General features: G+C 40.6%; 1 protein-coding gene across 3 annotated transcripts in view; it reads left to right on the top strand.

Moving 5' to 3' along the window:
• The window catches only part of ADGRL1 (adhesion G protein-coupled receptor L1), a 138962-nt gene that overhangs the window by 97631 nt on the left and 13633 nt on the right, over nucleotides 1-27698 (top strand). For 2 of the 3 annotated variants that reach the window (XM_088133555.1, XM_088133558.1), the window contains exons 5-17: nucleotides 12161-12961; nucleotides 15038-15349; nucleotides 15960-16063; nucleotides 16207-16392; nucleotides 17313-17351; nucleotides 18997-19180; nucleotides 21152-21274; nucleotides 21449-21654; nucleotides 21957-22127; nucleotides 22512-22721; nucleotides 24037-24257; nucleotides 24627-24693; nucleotides 25019-25110. In XM_088133555.1, coding sequence (XP_087989681.1) covers nucleotides 12161-12961; nucleotides 15038-15349; nucleotides 15960-16063; nucleotides 16207-16392; nucleotides 17313-17351; nucleotides 18997-19180; nucleotides 21152-21274; nucleotides 21449-21654; nucleotides 21957-22127; nucleotides 22512-22721; nucleotides 24037-24257; nucleotides 24627-24693; nucleotides 25019-25110 — 2716 coding nt within the window. Of the gene's footprint in view, nucleotides 1-4355; nucleotides 6362-12160; nucleotides 12962-15037; nucleotides 15350-15959; nucleotides 16064-16206; nucleotides 16393-17312; nucleotides 17352-18996; nucleotides 19181-21151; nucleotides 21275-21448; nucleotides 21655-21956; nucleotides 22128-22511; nucleotides 22722-24036; nucleotides 24258-24626; nucleotides 24694-25018; nucleotides 25111-27698 lie in introns of those variants that run through there. The other variant, XM_088133556.1, reaches the window with a different exon arrangement.

Raw genomic sequence — 27698 nt, 5'->3', positions numbered from 1 at the left:
TTTGCTATTTCTATTCACTCAAATTTTATTTTATATTGATATTAGACTATAAAAAGCATAAAGGTCTATTCAGTTTAGCACTGTTTCCATACTGTAGGCAAACACATATTTCCATAAAGGATACAGTCAAAATATTAAAGGGAAGGGGAAAGGAACTTTGGAGGAACCCTACTCTGCATATGGGAATTCCAGTTATATATCATGATTAGCAGCTAATTATGGAGAAATTCTATGAATTTGTGTAGTCCATTCTTGGCCAGCTTAATGCTCTCCAGATCTTGGGAGTTCACAACTAGCTGGAAATTCTGGGGGTGTGCTCCCAGCATATCTGGACTTGTGATCTTCCATATGTTGTTGGGGTCCTACCAGCTAGCACAACTAACAACCTTGGAGCAGCCTACAAATTTCCCACTCTGCTTTTTTAGCCATCTTGGAGCTCCCTTGGGGTGTGATAACTAAAGCAAATCCATACTCCCAGTTTAACATAATTTATGTGTTAGTCTTACTACACTGAATAGCTACCCTTTATTTACACTCTGAACTGCAGCTTGAATCAGACACATGTTGCCATTGGGCTCAGATCACCTGTTGGTGTGATTGCTACTGTATGCCATAATTTATATAGAATTTGGAAAGGTTTCAGCTTCATTCAAATCACAGTTCTCCTTATAATGCTATATCCTTGCTTTTGTTTCCTGATCCTTAGTATAAATTCCCTCAGAGAGTAAAGACATGCTACTTCTAACATTTCCTTCTTGCATCTCTGCCAAATTTTGTCCTGCGTAATATTACAGTTACCTGTAGATTATTCAGAAGTCACCACTCCAAAGTATGTTGCTTTAGATCTTGCTTTGGGAGAATAAATTTATCTAAAGAAATGAGGGCTGCCAGACCTTAGCTTGTATTATATATTTTGTTATGGTAAACTAATTAACAGAAAACAGTATAGATAATCACAACAGTTCTAACAATATAATGCAAATACAGAATTATAATCATGACAATAAAACATGCCTGGAAAATTATGTTATAAGCTGATCAGCTCCAGAAAATTTGATCATATTTCTTGAAAATCTGAATTGTTGATATATGTTGTTTTTTACCATTTAAATTGGTTTTCTTTGTTTTCTTCAACAAGGGGCAAGGGAAAAAAAAGGCTTTGGGGCTTAACTCATATATTACTACCTTCTAAATTATTTACCTGCCATCTATCATATCTCTACTATTTGGGGCCAATCCTAGGATCGTTCCATTTTGCCCATTGAAGATTGGGTATTACTTATCGAGTGTCCTGGCCCTTCATAGGAGATACATGGAGTGAGCCCTAATTGGATCTGATTTCTAAAGCAGGGGCTGAGGTGGGCAGGTAATCAGTAGCAGCTACCTTGAGGCTCTGGTAAGTTTCTTGGAGCCCTCTTGCATTCTGCCTCCGAAATTTAGGATTGTGATTTGCCATTAAAATTTGGTAGCGTAATGTTCAGCTCACTTACTACTTGTGAGAGTTTTGCTCAGGGTGTTGCCTGTACTACATGTTCAAAGCAAGTACCAATCTCTGTAAGTCTACAGTAGACCTATCGGACTCTTTGGATCTGTAAGTGCAGAAAGGCTGTTGGAGAGTTTTGAATGAGAGTGGTACACTGAGGATTTTCAATGAAATGTAAATGACTTTTCTCTTTGAGATGCTTCTACCACCACCACCCTTCTTCCTATCCCTTGGTTAGGCATAGATGATTGCTTTTCAAAATCTTAGTGGCAAGAATGTTGAGCTATCATGGCCCATGATGAACACGTTAGTATTTGTATATAGCACAGTCATACCAGCTTTTCCAGTTTCTATAATACTTAATATTGTTAGAACACTAGTTTTAGTAAGATATTAACCTCTGCTGACATAGGTGTGTGTGCATGTCACAGGTGGTTATTTAATACAATAATTCCAACATTTATTGTACACTGCCTAGAGTCACTTTTTGTGAGATGGGCAGCCATATAAATTTGATATATACATTAAATAAACAAACATGAAATTGCCAGCTATGTTTGAACTACAGCTCACAGAATTCCGAGGGATAGATGGGAAATTGAATATATTAGTTTCACTTACTGCAATTAGAGAAAAGCTGAAAGAGAGCAGGCTTTATACACACACGTGGGGGCGGGGAGGCAAGGCCCCTTTCTTTTTTTCTTGAAATACTTCTACATTGCTTAGGAACTTCTTGATTATACGAACTGTCAGCCGGAAAAACAAGCTACCCCATGAAGTGGCAAGTTCTCCTTCGCTGGAGGTTTTCAGACAGAATTTGGTTGGACATCAGTCAGAAATGCTGCACTGGATCCTGTGCTGAGCATGAGGTTGGACTAGATGACTCTAAGTCTCTTCCAACTCTGATTCTATTATTATTTTTATATCAATATAGTAGTAGTGATTCAGAATCCAAGACCACTTCCCATTAAAGGATGAGGAATTATTCTTGTTCCACATAAATAATTATATGTAGCCATAGAGGATAAAAGAAGAATCCCATCCCCATTGGAATGTCTTATAACTAGCATTCTTTAATTTTGAATGTGATCCTGCAATTTGAGATTTTAATCTGGATATGAAGTTGAGAACCTGCAGCTGAATGGCAGAATGTCTTCATAAAGTCCTAGATTGAGGGCTGGATTTTCCTAAAAGGCCTTGTAGAGCTGCTTCCAAGTTGGCAAATGATTGGTTAGACTCTGCACAATGTTGCACTTCAACATCTACAAAACTGCAAAAATGTATTTATTTATAGATGTATTTATAAGTTTAGATGCTGCCCACTCCAAGAGCTCTTGGCAGCTTACAAAGGTACACATATAACAGATAATTCTAAGCTGTTTAAAAATTCTAAAACAAATGTTAAACTCAAAGTTTAAAAATACTCTAAAAAGTACAGATGAGAGCCAGTTTGGTGTAACGGTTAAAGCATCAGGCTAGAAATCGCGAGAATGTGAGTTCTAGTCCCTCCTTAGGCACGATGCCAGCCAGGTGACCTTGGGCCAGTCACTTTCTCTCAGCCCTAGGAAGGAGGCAATGGCAAACCACTTCTGAAATCTTGCCTAGAAAACTGCAGGGACTTGTCCAGGCACTCACCAGGAGTCAACACTGATTTGAAGGCGCAAATAAAATAAAATAAAATAAAAGATACAGGTAGAAGGGTTTTAAGTCCCTTCCTAAGCGGTAATAAGGAGGGTGTCTGCCTTAATTCCAATGGCAATATATTCCAGAGTATGACCCTCCCATGGACAAAACAAATTTGCTGTTGATGTATTTGTGGTGAGACCTGCAAAAGATGCCCCATACAGTTTGCCCCACATCTTAAGGATATGGGGCAGACTGTGCAGGCAGTCTTGCAAGTAATTTGGGCCTAAGCCATGAAGAAGAGACCTATAGGAATAATACTAATATGTAGAAATGTATATTGATTTATAGTTTATAGAAGCATAGGTCTGATTGGATTTAGAGTAGATGAGCAGGTAGTGCATGTCTATGGTCAGGTTGAGTCAGCCTTCCCTAGACATTAAGTAAAGATTTGGGGAACTTTTTTCTTTTCAAAATCTTACTCTTTCCCTTTTTCACATTTCTGCTTGCTCTCTCTCTCCCCAATTCTGCCCTTCTCTCCTGCAAACGCTTTCCACCCAGCAGACCCCTTTTGTGTTTTGCTCTTTTGTTGTCCTTCCTGGTTGGTTTTGATTTCTGACTTTTCTTCTGAAGGGCAATGTTGCTGGCACCAAATTTAAGGGCGGGGGGAGGACCCTGCACACCTCAGACTGTTCAGATGCTGTCAGGAGGGGGAAACCCAGGGGATACCTCTCCCAGCAAACCCCACACGCTCTCTGCCTTGATGCGACTCCAAAGCGGGAGGGGCTGGTGTTCATTGGGCTGGTGGGGCGATGGGGGGTGGGAGATGGACAGTTGAAGACAAAAAAAAAAAAATGGTTACTTTAGGGTGGGGGAGAAACAAAAGGAATTTAATCTCTTTTCTCTTTTTTTTCCTTCTTGCACCTTTTTTTTCAATATATTTTTTCTTCTCTCCCTTCGATGCATAAAGTAGAAGTGGAACAGAAAGGTAAACAACAACATTACCACTGACCCCATCCCTAACCCAGCACCTTGTTTTTTTCTCTGTGGCCATATTTAATGTGACCTTCCTTTCCCTCTTCTCCCTGCCCCTTCTTCTCCTCACCTCCTACCTGCCCTCCCCTTGGCTTCCCTTCCTCTTCTTTCTTTGGTCTCACTAATTCCAATTGGCATCCTCTCTAGAAACAAATCTGCCAATCACTAAACAGCCACTCAGCAAATAAAGGAGGTAAAGCCATCATCTAACAACAGCCCTGCCAAACGTTCCATGTTTCCGTGCTCACATGTGGAGGGGAAGCACCATGAATGCTTGGGCGATGCCTGTCCTTCTCTGGTTTTGCTTCCTTCAGGGGAAATACACTTTTCCAAACCGTTCTTGCCTGCGTCTTTTATCATTCAACTGATTCTCTCTGCTCCTTTCTTCATGTTTCCATGGCAACCAACTGGGTACCTTGGCCTACCTCAACCACTTCTTCTCTCTTTTCTTTTCTTTTCTTTTCTTTTCTTTTCTTTTCTTTTCTTTTCTTTTCTTTTCTTTTCTTTTTAACCCAATTTTTAAAATATGCTTAAAATTTTCTGGAATTTACATGTCACATTTTGTCACCATGCAAAAGAACAATAGGAGGTTATGTTTTCATTTTATTTTTTTCTCCCTTTGATTGCAATTCGGGCGTTTTCAAATACTTCTTCCAGGGCTTCCTGTGCATTTTTTCAAAAGTCTTTACATGCATACATTGAACGATCATTTTTTCCATTATGGAACCAATTTGGTTTTAAGCAGTCAACAAGATCCCAGGAGAAATGTATACCTTTGATCCTATATCCAATGAAAGTAGATGCCCTGCAATCAATGGGGCTCTTTTTCCTCCTCCCAAGCTATGTGTTCAGCCTCAAAGTGTAAGTCACAAATTTAGTGCTCTCTTGAAATGAAAGGCTTTTAAAAATCCACTATTGGATAGAATGGGGATGTTCTTTCCAGCCTCTTACCATGCTGGAGCCTTCCCCTATCCTCCAGAAGTATGGATTGACAGTTCCCTGACCACGGTGACTGCAGATGAGAGCTGTAGTTTAGTATATCAGGATGGCACCAGGCTGGGGAAGTCTACAATTAGTAGTATACTACATAAGGAACAGATGCTCATGTTAAGTGGCATCACCTTAAGCAAGGATAAACTCAGCCTTCCCCACGCTCTGACGAGCAAAGTGAATCAGATGTGTGGCTAAAGCTGAGCATTAGTGACTTCATCTGTAATCCATCTTTCGGTGGAAATTTCACTCTAAGCTTGTACAGTTCTTTGATGAGAATTCCCAAGCTGTATTTGAAATTGAGTTTACTTTCCTTGCAAGTATACTCTGAGTTGGCTTGAAAAGCCTTCTTCTCTTTTTGGGGGGCTCTGCTGTCAAGATGATATGGAAATTAGATAAGCCCATAGTAAGGAGCTTTTTCTAGAATATTCATGCAGTAAATTATTCTGATATACTAACCACTTTAATGTGGGCATTTTTAATTTTTGTGCATATTATTTCTTTTTCTTTCTTTCCTTCCTTCTTTCCTTCCTTCCTTCTTTCCTTCCTTTCTTTTTTCTTAATTCCTGATCAAATCCTGGGTGATTTTGTGTTTTTTAAAAATTCTTTTCCATTTCTGCTTTTTTTTTTTTAATTTAAAGAAAGCTGCAGTCATGATTATTGGCTCTGTCTGTTATTGGGGGAAGATGGGGACGGTGCATGAAGGAAGGGGGTCACTGAATGTGTCATATTGGCTAGATTTATTAACCTATTGTAAGTATCTGAAATCACAATTGCAATGAGCCTCTATGAACAAGAGACAAGCTGTCAATTTAGATCTAGGAATTCAGCAAATTAATTGCAAGGTAGTAAAACTCAAAAGCCAGGCTTGATTCTACCCAAACCATGTCTTTCTTTTCTCCCTCTCCCCCCTCTCTTTCTCTCTGTTTAGTTTGTTCTAAAAGCACGGTTGATTTTTTTCCCCCCTACGTTAGTTTGGAATTTTTTCCCAAGATTGGGGATGGAGGCATATACTTATACCTTTCTTTTCCACAGGTTTCCATGGTTTTGGATGTGGTTTTTTACTGATTGTTTCCTTCTCTGTTTCTGACATCTTCTCCCCCAACCCCAGAACACAGTTGCCCCCATCCCGAATTAGAAGGCTGAGTCGACACTGCCCCATCCATGAGGGATCGGAACCAGTTAACGCTTTGTGCTGCCCCCCCCTCGCCAGCGCTTCATTCTTTAATGGTGTGTTTCTCCTCCCCGTGCCAGGAGTCATCCATCCCACCCCACCAACCCAGATGGGAAACTGGGCTGAGCTGAACCTGTGAGAGTCCAGGAAGCTGCTTCGGGGTGAGGTTGCCAAGCAGGTGTTCAGAGCAGGGAGGCAAGATTAGACACCTGAAATTCTTTGAATCTTGCCTACCTCCTCCCTGTCCCCTTCCTATCCCATCTAAAGTTCCTTAGCCTCAAAATGGGGGGCTTGAACCTGGAAATGGTAGAGATGTTCATGTAAAACAAATCATTGTTAAAGTCAAATTACATTGCAGTTGACATCTCTAATTAGATGGCTCAAGATAGAAACCGGAGTCAGCATATTCACCTGCATATAGATACCTACATAAACAAAGGCATATAGATATCTTTATATTAAGAACAATATAGTTGTATGCATTTGAGTGTGTGTTCATATATATATATAAATGTGTGTGTGCACGCGCATGAATGTAAAAATACACATGTGCAAACAAATATCTTAAGCAAATGCATAAGAAACACAAGCCACAAGCTTCATTAAATAGATAGTATACTTTTAAGTATGGTCCAGCTGCTCCTATAAGCATCAATAGATATAAGAATGTGCATCCATTTCCATGAGTAGCCTACAGAAAAGCTTAAAAGCTTATATACTGTAAATAATGACATTCATAGTAGTTCCTGGTCTTGAGACTCCTCTTTTTCTTCAAGTTTGTAGTGTCCTTACTTGGGCTTAGTTGCATGTTTTGAAGAAGTAGGATCAGAGAATGGCTCCAGGCAACCTGCCCATTCCCAATCCATAACTGACAGCCTTACTTGAAGGGAAGGAAAAACACAATGTGCAATGCATGACAAAATACTGACACAATATTTAGATAGTTACACGTAGAGCAGCTAACCATTCCTAAGGCCTTCTTGGTTCAGAACAATGGCATTGAAGTTCAACACATCTGGGTACTGCCAAATTAGGTAAGGCCGGTTAAGGATTGCTAGGATAAAGGCAGCTTTCCCTTGAATTTACCACTCTATAGATATAGATACTCTATAGATAGACATACCCATAAAGTTACATTAACAAGTACCATGGAGGGCTTCAGATGCTGAAATAATAAGTTAATAGACATTACTTTTGGAGCTCACAGGTTCAGACTCTGGCTCTCCACCTATAACTTTTTTTCCCCAATTATGAGCTGTTTCCCTGACACATAACCATCATTTTGCAGGGAGAGTTGGATGGGTTTGGGCATGATATGATATGGATCCCTGGCCATGTGGTTGCTTTGATCTTCTGGGGGTGTAAGAGGGGAGCTCTCCAGCATGGGAATTCCAACATGGCCCCTCCCAACAATAAGCAAAGAAACTATCTTCTTTTCCAGAAGGGAGAAGAGGAGTTCATAGTAAATACTGGAGGAAATTATCAGAGGAATGTAATTGTGATGAGTGAGTGATAACATTAGCAAGTCATACACTTTGGGGTTCCTTGCCATGGAATCCCCTCCATGGCTAACATTCATTTCTAGGCTTATTTTACAAAGGAGCAATGTATGCGGTTATTTCTCACATTATGCTCCGGGGTTTTGGTTTTGGTTTTTTTTTTCCTGACATGAGTACCACAAAAATCAATAACTTTTCTAGGAGTAAAACTGATCTTTGCTTGAAAGATGTAAAAACTACTTTGTGAAATACTGGTGTCATCAACATGAAAGTAAAATTTGTGTTCAGCCAAATTTATTTGTTTGTTTGTTTGTTTATATTGAATCAATTTATATAGCCACCCATCTCACCACAGGCGAGTCTGGGCAGTGTACAACTGGCATGGTCTTAAGAACTAAGTCTTGAACCCCATGTCAGTAAATACACAACCTCTGAAATGGTCATCACTTACACTTAGTGAGTCTTTAATGAGTTTGCTCTTGATTTAGGGGGACTCACTATGACAAAATTTGAAAATCATGGATTAGACAGAGATAGATGGCTAATATAAGGAACATCATGCAGTGCTATAAAATCCAACTGCTTCACATTAAGCAGTTCTTGTCTGGTGATTCACAACAGAAAACACTACAGGGATCTTTAACAGACCTTGTCATTAACATCTAGGCTAGTTGACTTCTCTCCTCCCTGACTCATTGTCATACAGTGGTAAACCCATTCATCACTTTGCATTCCTCTGCACCATAGATCAAATAATAATCAAATAATGTTGTATGCAAGAAGACTAAGTAGATGATCTTCAAACACCTGGTAGACAATAACTGAGACAAAATAAGTTCTCTTTCTTCCTAATTAAAAGTGAATAGGCAAATTACAGGTGGTCTTCCTTGGCCTGCTATATCAGTGCAATCTTTACACAAAGATTAGAGTACTTATAAAGTCAAAAAAAATGTATACACTGTGGATCTGTAGCTGGCACAATTATAGCTATGATATGAAATGTAACTTCCAAATAGCCATCGGCTCTCTCAGCCTGGTTCCTTGAGAACTGTCTCCAGTTCTCAAGGGAAAAATAATGCTTACTAGTTAGGTTTATAGTAGCCAGCATTCTTCTTCTTGACAAGGGATGGGCAACATGTGGGTCACATATGGCTACCCCAACCTCATTTTTGCTTCCCCTTGAGCTCCCAAGGTCATAACACTGAATTTCATCAGCATTTTTTTACAGTATGAGAAGAGGCAAAATAGATATGTTAACCCTCTGGAAAAAAAATAACACATCTGTCTGGCATTAAAAGACACCCTCAACTCCAATAAACCTTGTCTCCTCAACCCTTCAAAATCAGGCTGAACATTTCTGGTGTCATCACAATGTTATTGGTCATAGTCCCTGCAGCCTTCATAGGCAAAATAATAATAAAATAAAAGTATAGTCCCTACAGCAGAAAATCCCTGGCTCAGCCCTCTTCTAAACTCATTATTATCACTCACTGTGAATATCTCTTTTCCATTCCATGTACCAGTTCTCCAAATGAGCTCAGGAGGCAGAATTTGCCAGTAGCTAGAATGGGAGAATATTTATTAATCAGAATTATTTATTATTATTAAGTAGGATACAGCACAACATCTCCATGGAGACCCAAACACTGTGAATAAGTGAACACACCAGGTTGCTGACTCAGCCCTGCTTGCTCCTCCTGGAGTTATCCAGGGATTGTGACCATTGAAAACAACAATCTATCATACTCTTAAGCCCACATAAATCCCGTTGATTTTAATGGAATTTAAGCTTTTTTAGTTGTAGCATAATGTATGCTCAGAATCCTAACTTAATCTTTTCCCTTATGCAAAAATGGATATGAAATGCATTTCTGTCCATTTGCACTGAAGCTCTGCCTGAATCTGGGAAATCAGAGGGGGATTATTTATAAATATTTATGGGAGCTGACATTGCCAAAAATGCTATTTTCCTTCATGGCTAATGTCAGTCTCCATCCTGGATTATTTGGCAATAATTTCTAGAGCTGTTGGTATACCTCATCTACTTCCAAGTGTGTGGTGGTATGGTTTGATGCGGAATCTAAGTTATGCCCAACTCCAACAAGCCTTGCTACATCTGGAGTGATGTGGCATTTCATAGCAACTGTGCAGATGTAATTATGGCAGAGCAGAGAATTCACTACTGTATCCCCAAAACCTATCGTCAGACGTTTTAGGGCTGCTGTAACAAAGCCCAAGTGCCATGTGAGGCTGCAGAGAGAAAAAAAATATCTTTATTCCCACAGGTGGAAACTGTGAGCTAGCCCCCAGCAGAAACTGGGATGCTGACAATCCAATTTCCCCTAGCCCTTGTACCAGTGCCTCAGTACTTGTACATAGAGCAGTATAATGCCGGATCTCATTAATAAAAGCATCTTGCAGCCTTTAAGCCCTACAACTTGGATTTGGTTTGACTGCTCCAGTGTCTCCTCCATAGCTACTTAGTGACACTGTGCTATAATAGACAGGTGAATTCTCTGCTGCGATCCTGCTCTCCTCACTCCACTCCACCCCTCCTTCCACCACTAAATGCTTTTCTTTCCTCCCAGCCTTGCTCCAGCTAACCAGAGGCAGATACTTGCAGAATGCTGGCCTGTTTTGTCTTCCTTTCAAACTTTTTCCTCCTGGCTTTTCCCAAGACTCCGGGCGGCCAACTGGGGTGTGGGTGAAAGGGAGGGCCTTCCTTTCCCCTCTGCCCAGGCCTCCCTTCTCCCCACTGTCCCTTCACTCTTCACCTCCTGCCATGTGCACTAGTCTCATGTCCTTTGCTGCTCTGAATCAAACCTGGCTGATAAGTTGCTCCAGTGGCACCCAGGATATGGGAAGCAGAAGCTTTGGATAACTTCATCCTTCTGCTATGATCCTGTAAGCTCTTATTTCCAGAAGGGAGACAATCCCTCTGCTAATCTACAGCTCTCTTCCCCAGGGCTTAAAAGTAGTCTGTTTCAGAAGAAGAGGAAACACCCTCTCTTTTATATTCAGTGGGCTTCTAAGCAGCCAAACTTTGGATTTTTTTATGCTTGTTTTTCTTTCCCCATTGCCCATCCAGTAACGTTTTTATAACAGTAGAATATTTAAGGCTGGCAGGCCCTCATTCTTTTTCCATCGGAAGGCATTCCCTCAGAGCTGTTTGGAAGACAGTGATAAGATGTAGAAGAATGCTTCTCAGAGGGTGTGAGATAAAAGAGTCTGAAGCAATGGAAGTTTGAAACCTGGGCTCCTAATTTCTGCTTCTAAATACATGATTACTTTCTGTTTTAGGAACTGCACTTGAGCTAACTTGCAGCTCTGATATTCTAGCTAATTACTGCAACCCCAAGGAAAAGAAAGACCACTAATAATTGCCTTTGTAGATGCAGAAATGGGTCCAGTTTCTGTCTGCCTCATTATTATTGATGGTAATGCCAACTTAAACTGGGCTTTAGGTGCATCATGATGACGGGCATAGATTAATCTTGGTCCATGGAGTTGGTGAAACAAATTCCTTTTGTGAGTGCTATAATCTTTGATCAGCCTACTTCAAGATTCAGTGGAACCAATATGTTATAGGTATCCAATAAAGTAAAAAAAAGCGTCCTTCCTCTAGAGATACACATAGAAGATAAAATTCCATCAGTCCTATAAACCCAACAAGCATACACTACTCAATGCATTCCTTAGGATAGACAGTGCCACAATTCCATACTTAGTTTCAAAGATGTGATGTGGAAGCTTTAACTTCCATACCATTAGATGTTATCCCCTAGGTATCTCCAGTGGAAAGGATTTGTGAGGTCTAGCTCATTGTAATTGCTTTTCCAGAGCTTTTAACTCTTCTGACCTCCAAAGAATGAGTAAAACATACAGTCAGGGAATAGGGTTTGTAGCTGTAAGCTCACCAGCACTCCTGTTCATATTTCTGGGTTATCCAAATGATACCACTTAGAACTTGGCAGGGAAACAATCTGACATTCCCTGCTAAATTTCAAAGTATAACAAAGGAAGGAGGATGGTTTGGAATCCTTATATTCCCATTTTAATTTGATCTGGACAAAGTGTTGATTTCCTCTGATGCTCCCCACCCATCCCTCCCATTATTTAACATCACTGAGCCATCTCAGCTCAATAACAGATAAAAGTGTCATGATTGCAGCTGCTCTGAAAACTCAGCGCGGATTTCTCTTCTCCTGCCAACAGCCTTTTACAAATTTATCCTCTCTCTCTCTCTCTCTCTCTTTCTCTCTCTTTCTTTTTTCCTTGTTCTGTCATATTCTCTCTGAATTTTCACCCTTCCCCTTTTACCCAAACATCCTTTCCTCCCCTACATCCCCTCCCTAGTATTCGTTTGCCCAGGGACGCTGCACAAGATCCTGGAACCTACCTCGGCCCATGAATCAGAGCACCAGTCTGGAGCTTGGTGCAAGGATCCTCTTCAAGCTGGAGACAGAATATATGTCATGCCTTGGATCCCATACAGGACAGACACCCTGACAGAGTATGCTTCATGGGAAGACTATGTAAGTGCCCGACATACCACCACATATCGCTTACCCAACAGAGTCGATGGCACGGGCTTTGTGGTGTATGATGGAGCAGTCTTCTACAATAAAGAGCGGACACGCAACATTATCAAGTATGATCTGCGGACACGGATTAAAAGTGGAGAAACAGTCATCAACACAGCCAACTATCATGACACTTCACCCTACCGCTGGGGTGGCAAGACTGACATTGACTTGGCTGTAGATGAAAACGGACTATGGGTCATTTATGCCACTGAAAGCAACAATGGACGGTTAGTGGTGAGCCAGCTCAATCCTTATACTCTACGTTTTGAAGGCACATGGGAGACTGGCTATGACAAACGCTCGGCATCTAATGCTTTCATGGTGTGTGGAGTCCTCTATGTGGTACGGACAGTCTACGTTGATGACGACAGTGAGGCTGCAGGGAACCGTGTTGACTATGCCTTCAATACTAATATGAATCGTGAAGAACCTATCTCACTGACCTTCCCTAATCCCTACCAGTTCATCTCTTCCATTGACTATAACCCCCGTGATAATCAGCTTTATGTGTGGAATAATTACTTTGTTCTGCGTTACTCCCTTGAGTTTGGTCCACCTGATCCTAGCACTGGTGAGCTATCATCCTAGGACAAAAGTTTGGGTGGGAAAAAAAGGATCTGTCAGAGATTGGAAATCATGGATGTTTGATTTTTGTTCCAATTTTTATGGGATAGATAAAAATATTTGGGGACAAAAATATTGAGTCCGCTTGCATATAGTAGATGTGAATTTCTTAATTAATTACACAATTCTGCAAATAGACCTTATGAAATTATCTTTTAAAAATAGAGGCTTCAATACATATTTTATACCAACCTTCTTCAAAACAGTGCCCTCCAGCTGGGTTGGACTACTAGAATTACTATTTGCACATTGGCTGAGAATTCTGGGATTTGTAGGCCAAAACCTCTAGAGGGCACCAGGTTGGAGAATACTTTTTACACTAAAGCTTATATATCACCGGTCCCCAGTTGCTTATGAATTGGGATTGCTATCTTTAGACTTGAGCGAAATGTCAACAAATACATATTTTGCATATTCTCCAAGTGAGTGCAGGTTTTTGAGGCAATTTCCTCAGCTCCTACTATTTGATGTGAGGGACAAAAATCACATTCAAGAAGCTTTCAAGTACGTAATAGCAAAATCACTTTAAAAAGAAAGGCTTCAATTTTTGCACTGACTTCTGAAAATATCTTTAATTTTTCCACTTGCTGCAAGCAGTTCTTCAGGCTCCAATCAAATAGTAAGTATTGGAGAGTTTATTCACCTCAATTCAAACTCACTGTGATCTCAACAGAGTCAGCATGGGCCTGAAAGTCTGACAGTTAACATCACATGGAGTTTAAATTGAGAGATGGATTGTCTGATGTTCAGTATTTGGCAGGAGCCTAGAGTCTACAAAAACTAATTCCTTGAAGCTGGACAGAAGGAGAAAAAAATCAGTCTTGTTTTGAATAAAAGAGGCTCAAGATTAGTCATGCTTTGGTACAGGACCAGATCCAGATCCAGATCTGTTTATCACAATATGCCACTAATTTGTTTCTCTTACACTGTCCATTCATCCCTGTTACACAGCTTCTGCCTGAATGGCATTTGAAACTGAGCATTTCCACAGTTAATATCCCCATGCTGTGGCTGGCTGAATGGGATTTAGCCTTAGTGAGAATAGCAGATCAGCTGTATCTGAAGAAGGAGTCACACACACATCTTTAGATGGGATGGGATAGAATGAAGCTTACCTTTTCTTAAACTAGCACTAAGTACTACATTTTACTACATTTTAAAATTAAAAATGATTTCAGTGAAGACATAGCTTGTGTTTCATATTCTCAAGAAAGATCTGACAGATGATGTCATAAATGGTATGTCGGCTAAAGGAGATACAGTATGAGGAAGCTGATCCAGATTAACCATCTTAGATATACTGAATCAAAAAACGATATAACTTGAAGGTTTGTTGAGTTTTTCAGTTTATATAATCTACAAAAGTAAGATCCAGACACACTGATATATAAAGGAATGACTGTCAGCAGTGAAACATGGGTCAGAAAATTGGGGCTGGAATCAATAGAGAGTAGGAAAGAATAGGCATAATTCATCTGGTAACAGTAACGCCTTTTCAGAATATTCTACATTTGAACATTTAATAATCACTATCTCCCTTTTTTTATAAAAAAAAATTTTTTGCAACCATGGCAACTACTAAAGAAAATCTGGGACTCTTTAGAATCTGGTGAACTGCATCTTTTGTCACAAATGTGATCATGTACTAAATGATGATTCCATGCAATGGGATTTTCTGGCTAGAATAAGTAATGCTGCAGTGAGAGCTCAGTGAGAGAACACACGTTTTACATGTTCAAAGTTTTAAGTACAGCCCCTGACATCTCCAGGGTAAAGGATCTGAAATAGCAATGCTGGGCAAGAAAAGGCTCTGCTTAAGATTTTAGGGATTCACTGAAAATCAGAACAGGATAAAGATGTGCCATTAGATTGAATCAATGCAAGGCAATGTCATGGGAGCAGAGTTGTAATAGCATAGGCGTTTTTTGAAATTAAAATTTTGTAGCTGAAGACCTGAATGGGAAGGGAGGGATATTTTGTGTGTGGGAAGGATTGCTTGTCCTCAACTGTCTTCTGCCCACAGGCCCAGTCACCTCAACGCCACTCAGCACGACAACAACTATTCGTCCCACCACTGTCACCAGCACAATATCGCCTGCTGTTACAACCACTCGGCAGCCACCCCTTACAACTCACCCCATAGGTGCCATAAATCAGAAGGGTACAGAACTGCACCCAGTCACTGCCATAATGCCCAGTACCCGCCGTCCACCAGCAAACAACCAGCACATCTTTCCAGAGCTCTTCTGTGAAGCAAAGGAGGTGAGGCGTGTCCAGTGGCCAGCCACACAACAGGGCATGCTGGTGGAAAGGCCTTGCCCAAAGGGCACAAGAGGTAAAATTAAGCAGCTTCACCAGGAGTAACCTTACTGCAGGCAATATGTTCTGGTCTTTATCACAGAGGAGAATGCCTTTGAATGCTTACCAGATCCAAATGAGAGAAGCTGGGGTTCAGGAAGAGCGTAGTTCCTCCATTAGCCAACACTACAAGTTATAGTGCTATCGTTGAGGTGGCAAAAAAATTGTATTGGCATGAAATTTGTTGCCCTCATTCCTGTTTCCCAACCTGCCTTTCTCTGCCAATTACCTGAGTTCCCTTAGGGTGAAGAAGCCTAAAAGTCTTTACACACCTTCAGGCTGTCCTTGGACACTGTTGGGGTTACTGCTGGTGTAGCTCTTGCTCGTGAGCTTGGGATGAGATGGAAGCAGCGAGATGGGGACGTGGCAGGAAAAAGATGCTGCTAGAGCATATTTGCGCTGTAATTAAGGACAAGGGAGGAATCTACCTGGGAAGTCAGCTCTGCATGACTGCGATAATGATTCTTCAGGGACCTTTAACAGTGGGTTCTTTTTGTAGTAGGACACAGGTAGGGATGAGAGGCTAAAACCACAACAACTGAAGCTGATTAATAAGTCTCTCCCATTTCTTGGTCTCCCACCCACAGGTATTGCTTCTTTCCAATGTCTTGCTTCTCTTGGTATTTGGAACCCACGAGGGCCTGATCTCAGCAACTGCACAAGTCCTTGGGTCAACCAGGTGGCCCAGAAGGTATCACTTTCTTCCTCGAAGTTCTTCCTGTACTCTAGTCCTTAATCAGACAGTTCATCTTCACAATGGGTATCAGGCTTTGTCACGCCTGCATAACTCTTTTACTGGATTGAGGCTAGTCTACATTTCTTTCCTCTTGACAGATCAAGAGTGGAGAGAATGCAGCCAATATTGCTACTGAGCTTGCCCGACATACGCGTGGTGCCATCTATGCTGGAGATGTTAGTTCCTCTGTCAAATTAATGGAGCAGCTCCTAGATATCTTGGATGCTCAACTGCAGGCACTGCGCCCAATTGAGAGGGAGTCAGCTGGCAAAAACTACAACAAGGTGCATGGTGGTGTGATAGCTGGGAGACTGTGGGAGCCTGTTCTCAGCAGGTTGTGTGTCCTAACCTTATTTTCAATTTCCTGGACCATTGAAACAAAATAGCAGTTTGGGAATGTGAAACAAGATATTTAATAAAGCTTTTAGCAGCATGAAGATGCAGTGGTGGAAAGATATGTGTTAAACTTCTGCTTGCCTTTCTTTTCTTTTTCTTTTGCCTTATAATATGGAGACTAGCCTTATATTAAACTCTTAGCAATTTAGTTTTCGATGCCTCCTGATTATTAGCCTGATATGAGAATGGTTATGAAGAAAAATCTTTTGATGACTGCTTTTGAGGTACAATCCATCAGATGCTGCTGCTGTATAGACTCTGGTCACGTTGATTGGTTTTCCTATAGTATCCTGTATTAGCTCTATTGATAATAATGCAGAATATTCAAATAATGATCTATACTATAAATACATTCAAAGAATAGGTAATGTGTTATTGAGTTAGTATGACTTAATTCTGTGGAAGTGTGTAGGATTACAACCTAACAATTCTGGTAATAATTTTGGATTTGGACCTGAGAGCATTAATCAGAAACTTAAGATTTGACCAAATGCACAGTGTGAGAAAATAAAAAAGATAGAAAATGGATACAATTACGAAATTGTCTAATTCAACTTGTCCATTGGAATAATAAACAACCAATAAATTAAAAATTAAAATTGGATTCACACTGTCATTCAGAAAATTTCTTTTTATTACCTGCTGTCTGATATCTGGTGTCTTCATGGCCAGAACAAACAATTTTAAGGGAACCCATAGATAAAAGGTATTGGGGTAGGGTGAGGCCTTTGGGGAATTCTAATTATTTTCTCCCTATTTCGGCATATGGACCATCCTTGACTCTGGGCCTGTTTGCTGTGCCCTGCAGATGCATAAGAGAGAAAGGACGTGCAAAGACTATATCAAGGTGAGGACCATCAATGTTCTGAGTCCAGGAAGGAATGGGCGTGGGCAAGAAGTAACATGCCAACAGCTTTGGGTCTCAGGGGGATGCTGACACCTCTCTGAGACCTGCATGTTTCTATCTCAAAGAAATTGCTTCATTCAGAAGTATCCTAAATTTAGACCAGCATTAAAAAGTTGTTTGTTTATATTTATTAAAATATTCATATCCCATGCTTCTGATGTATTCATATTATATTGTATAACTTTCTAGTAGTACATATGAAAATGTTCAGCAACCCATGGAAATTGCAGGGAAAGAGACAAGTGAATCTTTTAGGGAAGGACTTGCTTTGCTACCAAAAAGACTTTTTTCTTTTGTTTTGCCTAATCTTACCTGAATCACAGGTGGAACACAGGAAAAGTCCTTTCTATAGCAAGGGTCCTCATTTAAATTGCTCTGGATATACAGCGGAGATGGAGATCCAGAAAGCATATCCCACATGAGATGGCCATTTGTGAAAACCCTAACATCAGAAACAATACACAGAAAACTTCCATCAAGCCTATATCATTTTAATTTTCTGTAGTTGTCCAGAACACAAACAATTTATCCAAGAAATCTCTCAACTACGACTGCTACTCGTATTACTTAAAAACTGCATTCTGTGCCAGCATGGCTGATTTAATATAATACAAAGTTTGGTGGGTTTTAATAAATAAATAAATAAATGTTTGGCAGAACATTTATTTGGAACTAGGAACATAAATGCATGCTGTTGAACTGAATGAGAGAAAAGAGGCTCTAAACCAACCTTCTCAGCCTGGCACCATCCCAGTGTGTTGAACCTCAATCCCTAGACTAAAGGCAGGATCTAAATAAAATAAACGGGGAAGAAACCCACCAGCAAAGATGCTACCTACGGTGGCTGGGACTTCCAAGAACTCTGGAGAGTGAAATGCTGGGAGGGAAAAGTAATCTAAAAATAAAGGAGAAAAAAACTTTTAAAACCTATGATAAATTATATGAATATTTAAACATAGGAGCTATGCTTCTCCTCACCCTACAAACAAAGGCAGTATCTTATAGTTGCCTGTAGAACTGACCTAACCACCTTATAATACTCAAAGAAATAAAGAGCAATGCCTGTGGTTCCTGAGATGAAGGATTGCATTTTCCAGTTGTGGATTGTTTGGAAAATACTGTGGCTTGAATACAGAATTAGCATTTCAGAAATTGAAATGCTCCTTCCATCCATATGAGAATTTTGATCCAATGAGAATAAGCAGAAGTTAGGTGAGAAAATGGTGGGGGGGGGAGAATATGCAAAAGTTACTACTTCCATAAATGGTAGCATCTTTGGATCTACCCATTCTACTTAGGAGATGCACCCAACTAGCAATAGCAAAATGACAGGCAATCTCAGACCCTCCAGGTTTTGAGGGTTATAAAATATGTAAGGCCCAAGTGTCAAGGATTAAAATCAGTGACACAGACCAGTCTTTTGTCTTTCAGATGTAAGTGGTAGCATGAAGGATTAGTCTGTAGCCAGCTTATCTTAGTGGGGAAGAAGAGGAAAGGAAAATGCAAGAGCAGAAGAAGAGCTGGTTGGAAGGGAATGGACTATGGAGAAGTGGGTCCATTCCCTCAAAGCTCAATGTCATTCTAGGCTGTGGTGGAGACTGTGGACAACCTCCTCCGTCCAGAGGCCCTAGAATCATGGAAGGACATGAATGCCACCGAGCAGGTGCACACTGCTACTATGCTGCTTGACATCCTAGAAGAGGGAGCTTTCCTTCTGGCTGACAACGTCAAAGAACCAGCCCGTTTTGTCACTGCTAAGAATAATGTTGGTAAGCATCAGCCTGCCTGCTTCATCTTGAAGAAGTCAAGGGGGAGGAAGGGAACTGAACAGAGTGTGTGGGTGCAGTAGACTTGTGTCTCTCTGCAGCAATTCTAAGCCAACCATTCTTGCTTCAAAATGTGTACTGAACATTATTGTACACAGTGCCTGTGCTCTGTAAACGTAGGGAGGAGGGAGTCTTTATCAAATGCAGGCTGTCAAAAAGAGGAAGCTGCTATTTGCTTTTTAAAGGCTCTTGAGCTATACCTCCTGGCAGTGTCCTTATTTCTCTGTTGCACCCATAGAAAAAATAATCTGTATTTCTGTTGCATGACACATTGGAGAAACAGGTTTCTTACATGGAAGCAGCATTCATTTAATTTGTTCTTCATGACATACATTGAAAGCATATATGTAGCATTCTCCACATTCCTTGCTTCAGGAGCCTATCTACAAATAGGTCTGTAGGGTAAAAACAAGAGAAAGGTTTTCACTGATCAGGCACAAGAGTGTATCTGCTTGGCACAGACCCTGATAGCATGGTAGCATGTTACTGTTATCTCACTGAACCCAAGTAAGCTTTAGGATAGCTTTTTATCATGAAACTCATTCAAAGCATCATCAGTTGGCCTACTTTACAAAGGCATTGCGATGGTACATAGCAGTAGTAAAGTAATAATATGAGATTGTTATAACACAGAAAATTATAAAGTGCTTTTCACATTGTTTGTGCTATAGAACTAATAGCCATAGCATATAAAATATGATCAGTTCCCTTTGTGTGTCTGTCATGTTCTACAGTGACCCAGAAATTGAGTCACAACTTCCCAGGCTGCTACTTTAAAGGATGCTTGGATTCATTGCCTGAACAAGATGGTGATGCCATGGGGAGAATCATACCAAACACGGTTACACATCAGATACCACATTAAAACCATTTTTTCTAGGCAACAAGTGCAAGTGTAGCGGATGGTGTTAAAGCAAGTGGGGAAGAACAGGGCATGAAACCAGAGAATAGGAAGAAGAGGAGAGGAGAGGAGAGGAGAGGAGAGGAGAGGAGAGGAGAGGTAGGAGAGGTAGAATTTAGAAATTGCCCAGCCACTTTCTTGACCATATCCTGCCCTACTGAAGTTGGAGATACCTTCCTGTATCTCAGGCCGTGGTTATCCGTTCTTGAGGTCAAATCCATTTATAAGCTATTGCCAACCTTTTAGCAAGGTAATCCAAGCCATTTCATTACATGAAAATGACATATTATGTGCTGCTAGCTAGACCAAAATTATCAGAAAATCCAGTCAGTTTTGCAAGCCATTCTCCTTATGTGTAGAAAATTCTAGTAATAGTGTCCTGCAGAACTATAAATTAATATCTTGCCCAGGCAACCTGCAGAAACATACCTTTTGTGTCTGGTGCCAGACTGAACCCATAGCTCTTGAATAATAAATATAAAAACCTAGTCTCCTGCCAGGTTTCTCTGGTGTGTCACTGCTTCTTGGATTAAGTGACCTCAGAGCAATGGAGCAAGCAATAAAACTGTAAAATGGCTCCAGCTCTTTAGATATAAAATGAAAACAACAATCCATAATGGAGTGGAAAACAGATCAGAATAAGTGGAAATGGTTCAGTTGCCTATACAGAATTCTTGCATTTAGCACACAATTTAACTGTAGCAATATGAGCATAGCAAAGCTGATTATAACCAAATATAGTATTAAGAGAAGCAAAGTAGAAATGATAATTTAACATCTACCAAGCATTTGAAGGTCATAGCCCAAAATTAGCATGACAAAAGAGAGATTGAAACCAAGTCACCCCATTTCTATTCTGGTAGTCTAAACATGAAGTGATGTGAAGGTTACATCCAGTATCTATACAAAAACATGCAAATTTTCGAATGAAAGAGGGATGTTTATTACAGCTTTTTATGTTGTTTGATCTGTGTTTTTGTGTTAACCCATTCCATTGTTCTCTCCCATTGTAGTGTTGGAGGTCTCTGTGTTAAATACAGAGGGACAAGTGCCAGATATTGTGTTCCCACATGAATATACTACCAGAAACTCAATCCAGCTATCAGCCAACACAATCAAGCAAAACAGTCGTAATGGTGAGCAAGAGAAGGAATTCCAGGTTTGGGGAGGACCTTGATAAACATTTTCCTGGAACATTTTGGAGACCATCATCATGCAATTGTCTCTTTTCCTCTCTTTCTAGCAATAATTGATCCTGTCTATTATACCTAAGGGCTATAGGCCTGATCTCCTTTCCCTCTATTCCTCAGGGGTGGTCAAAGTCGTTTTCATCCTCTACAATAATTTGGGATTTTTCCTCTCTACTGAAAATGCCACAATCAAGCTCGGAAGTGAAGTTGGTCCACTTAGCCCCTCACTTGTTGTCAATTCACAAGTTATTGCTGCCTCTATCAACAAGGAATCTAGTCGTGTCTTCCTTATGGACCCAGTCATCTTCACTCTCTCCCACCTGGAGGTGAGATAAGCATGATTCCTGGGATCACTCTACCTGTTTCCTTTTCTTTGCCACATTTCAGTCAAATCCCATACCCTGGTATTTGGTGCCTTCTAATCACCACTGTACTAAACTACAACGGTGGCAATATTACACTTTGTAAAGCTTCATCACTGATGTTCTGGACATGTATAAATTCACTTTGTACCAAGTCATCCATTTTTTCTTTATACTGAACGACCTGCATTGAGGAAGTGTACACCTTCTTCTCCCCCATCATTATTCTATTGATGACACCCAGACATATTCCTCTTTCCCCATAGGACAAGAATCATTTCAATGCAAATTGCTCTTTCTGGAACTACTCAGAGCGTTCCATGATGGGATACTGGTCTACACAGGGCTGCCGACTGATGGAGACCAACAAGACCCACACCACCTGCGCTTGCAGCCATCTCACCAATTTTGCTGTCCTCATGGCACACCGCGAAATTGTAAGAATATCAATCACCTGAAGGCGGGTGGGAGGAAATATGCCAGATTGTTAGGAGGAGGGAAATGGTTTCCCAGTCATCATTCCAGGGATGCCCACATTCATCCTTTTAATCCTTAATGCATCCTGAATCTGTATCTTGTTGTATGGGTCATACATAATATGGGTGCAGCTGTTACCCTTCAAAATGTTAAGGAGATGGTCAGTCTATGATGTTAATGAAAACGAAATGGCTTTGCAGTATTTGGAAGATGACTAAATCAGACAGAGGCTACCCAATTGTTGAGACCACTGTCTAAATTACTAAGTTCAGTTTAAAATTCAGCAGTACAGCTGAACTGCATAACAGCCACATACACCAGGCTTATTCCCTTTTTCTTTTCAGTATCAGGGCCGCATCAATGAACTTTTGCTGTCTGTCATCACGTGGGTGGGCATTGTGATTTCTCTGGTCTGCTTGGCCATTTGCATATCCACCTTTTGTTTCCTCCGTGGGTTGCAAACTGACCGCAACACCATCCACAAGAACCTCTGCATCAATCTCTTCATGACAGAGCTGCTTTTTCTTATTGGAATTGACAAGACACAGTATGAGGTATGTGATGGTTTTCTCTTCCTGTCGTGCAAAGTCACCATGGACTGTTCCTCTGCATGGTGGGATCTGGGAGGCACATTAGGGGGCATAAGGTAGAATATGCTGGAATGGGAATCTCACTAGGTTCCATTCGGCTTGCCAAATCAGTGCGACACTGATAAGCCAGTTTGATTCAGACAGTGATGTATATGTGTGTATGCTTGCATATGTCTGTTGGACCGCTATTCTACTGAGAATCTAACTAGTCTCTGTGTACTACTAGAAGAAATATTAGACTGCAAAAAAAAAAAAAAAAAATCCAGATGTCACATTTTCAAATACTTATTTGTGTAGTTCACAGAAGTGAGAAGTTACTTACACTAGCTTGGAAGCAGAATTCTGTTTTCTCTCTGAAGCATCTTCCCCTCAGAGATATAAATGGCTCATTATGGAGGAAGGTTACCTGCTGTAAACTACTTCCCCTTGCTCAATGCAACAATAGCTTAGTCCTAAGATGATGCTATTGATTATCATGATCATGATGTGGTGATAATGATGATAGTTATAGCAGGAATAGTACTGCATCACCCATTTATGTCAGTTGTGTGTCGGGGGAGGATCTGCCTGTTTGGGTTCTGTGTCTACCTGGATAACATAAACAAAAAAAGGTAAAATTGAGCAGCTTACTCTCATTATTTGGCAAAGAGAGGGAACAGGAAGGAAGAGAGTAATAGGAGACTGATCCTTCTAGGAAGTCAAGAGCATTCGTCATAGTATAATCTCAGCTAATCAAAACTCAGACAAGCAGCTCTGTGTTATGAGTGACAGTAGTAATATTTAAGTCTGGGGAAGCAGGCGCTTAATATAATTAAGCACTGCTGTGTCAGCAACCACGAACTGCAGATGATCCAGTTGCCCCCAAAGAAGTTTTCTAGTCCTAGGGATATATGACGAGTGGAAGTGGGGAGATTGACTGGAAGAATATTGTTGTAGGTGGCCAGTGTTAAAAACAAATGGAAACAGCATGTGGTCTTGTGTATATTGTTACACTGCAATTCCATCACTTCTCACCATTACCTAGGCTGGCCATGCTGATGGAAGTTGTAGTTTGGCATTTGGACAGTTTTTAAAGAGCAACAATTAGTGCACAAAATGATTTGCAGAGACCAGGGCAGCCTTCTCTTTTTCTAATATTAACAACATATAAATTGCATGCTATTTTATTTTATAGTAATTACACTGGAGGCCCAATAAAGAGATTTTAAATAAATCAATATATTCCCCCCACATACACAAAAATCCATGCTAATTGGAATTCTTTTCCCCTCAACCCCAGATTGCCTGCCCCATCTTTGCAGGGCTATTGCACTATTTCTTCCTGGCAGCGTTCTCCTGGATGTGCCTGGAGGCCATTCACCTTTACCTCATGCTGGTTGAAGTTTTTGAAAGCGAGTACTCCCGCAGGAAGTACTACTACTTGGGTGGCTATTGTTTCCCTGCCCTGGTAGTGGGAATTGCTGCCGCTATTGACTACCGCAGCTATGGCACTGAAAAAGCGTAAGTAGAGGGGACACCTAAAATCACAGCTGGTGGAGGATGAGCAAGAATGATGTTCTGTTTCTATCAAAAATCCAATGTGTAAATTTAGGGAAGAGGGCAAATACATTATCCTTTGAAAAGAGGCGAATTGCAGAAATACTAGAATTTATTGAGATAAGAAATAAGAATTTAGAGATAAGACTAGGGATACTATAAGGAAAGAAGACCAAAGCAGTGGGATCAACAAGAAATTAATCTAGGATTAATCTAGGATTAATTTCTGGGAAATTGTCATTGCATGCCAGCCAAATTATGCAGTAGTGAAGCTGTGAGATGTCCACTGTTCTTTGGGTCTCTGTCTAAACATTTCTTGCTCTTTCTTGGCAGTTGTTGGCTTCGAGTTGATAACTACTTCATCTGGAGTTTCATTGGGCCTGTTTCTTTTGTTATTGGGGTGAGTCATTGCAGGATTCTTTGGCATAATTGAGGTGGGATTTTCCTCTTAGTCTCAGAATTCAAGGCACCAAGCCAAACCTGGGAAGAGTACTAGTCCTTATTCCAATACTTCCCTACCCATTAGATATTCCTTCTCTTCCCAAAGTTCAGAAGAATGTCTGGGAGATTGTGATGCACATCTCATTCCAAACCATGCAATCCTGTAGTGGGAATTAATTGCCAACCTCAGAATGGCACAGAGAAAAGCTACTAACCGGGGGAACAGTAAGGCAAAGAATTCTATCACACACACTCCTTCACATTAATCTGTACATATCCTCCAGATCAACCTTGTATTCCTCATGATCACTCTGCACAAGATGATCCGCAACACATCTGTCCTCAAGCCTGACTCCAGCCGACTGGACAATATCAAGTGAGTTCCTCTTTTGATTCCTTCTAATCTTCTGATGTAGGTCCAAACAGCTCTTTATCTTAATAACTTAATTCCAGTGTCCTCTGAACACAACAGTGTCTTTTGAATCTAGTTCTTTTAAAGCAGTACACTGGAACAAAACAGCCCCAGCCCAGACAAAGTAGGCATCTCTGTGTTTAAATGCAGGACCTTTCCCAAGACAGTAGGACAGAACATCCCCATCTGTGAGGTCCAGTAATATCTCATTACTGACTCACAGCTGGGAATCAAAGCCTTAGTTCCAGAGAAAGGGGTTTTAAGGGTTGAAATGGTCCTTTCAGCATGCTGGGCTTTGGGGGTGACTCATTCCTCAGGGACAGGACGAAGCATTTGTCTAGTCAGGGCCTTTGGACAGCTGATGTTTTTGCAACACAGCACACTGCAAAAACTCCTTGAAACCTGCTGTCATTCCCTCATTTTAAAAAAGAACAACCTTGCATACCTCTATAAAAGGAATTCTCATTGTCTCAGATAAACAGAGTAAGGCTATTTTATTCAGCAGCAAATGAAGCAAAAAGCATGCTTCATAAAGAAAATTTGGAAAGATTTATGCTGCAGATAGTTTACAAATGACAAACTGTCAAAACCCATGTGTTATCCATAGCACTTTCTTATACTGTACTTGTTTTCATAACAGAATAATCCAGTGATTGTGGTTGGTGGGGAGAATTTACCTTGCTTGTTGCTGAGTTAAGGCAGTTTCATTTTAACATCTACCATACTGAGAAATGCAGAATTCATTTAATCCTTAGCCCAGCTCAAGTGGCTCAGAGCCATGCTTAAGGGTAGCCGGAGCAAGAGTCAACAAATGCATCCAAGAGAGGCGGCTAATCCCTTATGAATTCCAAGAAACAGGATGGGGAAGTTGGGGATCCACGGCTGAATACAACCCCTGAACACTCTTGTTAGCAGCTCCCAGAAACCCTTCTAACCACTGTAATGAAAATCAGTGTGTTGGTTCCCTCCATTTTCACTCAGGAAATACATGAAAACTGAATAGAAGACCTCAAATAAGCCTGGTTAAAAGAAAAAGATCCCTCCCGTGCAAATATACCAGCTCTATCCATGCATACGATACAGTCCCATCTACTTCACATCATTGCCTTTCCCACCACGACCTTCAGTGTTTCTCTTAAGTGCAGCCTTCAACCACCAAAAGATTATCAACCTCTATTATAAAGTGAAGAGTGAAATGTTCTACTCTCCGTTGTACCAGATTAGTGTTGTTATAGCATGAGATTCGTGGAATCATTGTAAGTGGGTGCTTGAATTGGTGTACCAAGAATAGATGCCACTTCCCCTTGTTTTTGTATAATATTTATTTATTTGTTTGTTTGTTTATAAGATGAATAAGGCCACTCAAGTCAACCAGTGTGACTAGAAGGTCCAGTTCTGGAATATCAAATTAGTATGGCCCTGATTTGCACATGGCTTAAGAATCCTGTAAATCTGGAACTTAGTAGTGGGGAATTTAGCTCTGCAGGTATTAACTGAGCTGGAACTGCCAGCAGGTTAGCTAGTAAGGGATGCTGGGAACTGTAGTAAGCAATATCTGGAGGGTTTCTACCTCGGATTGTAGCCTGAATTGACATAGTAGTTTTTGCTTTCTAATTATTTTCAGAAAACAGCCCAGTTCTTTCATGCTGATTTTTTCTGTTTTTCCAATTAGTTTACCAGGAAATTGCAAAGAATGTATTCACTGTTGGTGTGGTTTTGCAGCCCACTTCCTTTATTCTTGCTATGTTTATTTTGGATTCCGGTTTAGCTCAATGTGTCAACATGTTGCTTTGGTTTTTTTAATTTTTCATATAAATTGACAGCTTCTAATACTACCCTTTATTGCCCTCAGCCAGTCCTTCAACCATGACTTCAACAGAGGACAGAGGGAAATCCCCAAGTGAATTCAGGAAATTCATGGATTTCATAAATAGGTTTGTTCTCAGTCAAGGTTTTTTTTAATAACAGGAAGCCGAATATTCCCTCTCATATAGCATCCACTCTATATGGAACTATCCATGTATCCTACCAAGATCTATTAGGCACCTGAAGCAAATACTTTTAACCAGTCCATAACCTGTGCAGAAGTTTATACTGGTGTCCAGCCTAAAATAATCAGATAATGATCTGACCATGACAGTGAAATTACATAGTGCTTCTCTACCCTCAAATCACTTCTTACAACTTGAGCAGAATATCAGCTCTAGAATAATGCCCACATGCATGCATGGGGCCAAATTCTAATTGATACTCTCCATGGTTGCATGGCAGACAGGATGAAATCCTGAGCTACTCCTGAATGAGCAAATTCTTGAAATGATCCAGGATAAGAAGCTAAGACAACCCAATGCCATATCCCAAATTGCTGAGCTAGCCCAGGAAGGGAGACTGCTAGGCTCTAAGGAAGATGGTGTGACAACAGAACCCCTATATTGTTCCAACCACCCAGTCATGAGGACAGGCACTCAACATTAGTAGACTGCTGGCGGGAATATCAGGTCAGTGAGAGAGAATTCATATAGACTCTATCTTTGATATGTCACATGACTGGG

The sequence above is a fragment of the Python bivittatus genome, unplaced genomic scaffold, assembly GCF_059951505.1.
Source record: "Python bivittatus isolate LINGU-HERP-01145 unplaced genomic scaffold, Pbiv_v1 ctg000080_np1212, whole genome shotgun sequence".
Taxonomy (NCBI): domain Eukaryota; kingdom Metazoa; phylum Chordata; class Lepidosauria; order Squamata; family Pythonidae; genus Python; species Python bivittatus.
The sequence above is the reverse complement of the archived record's forward strand: the minus strand, read 5'-3'. Positions and strand labels throughout refer to the sequence as shown.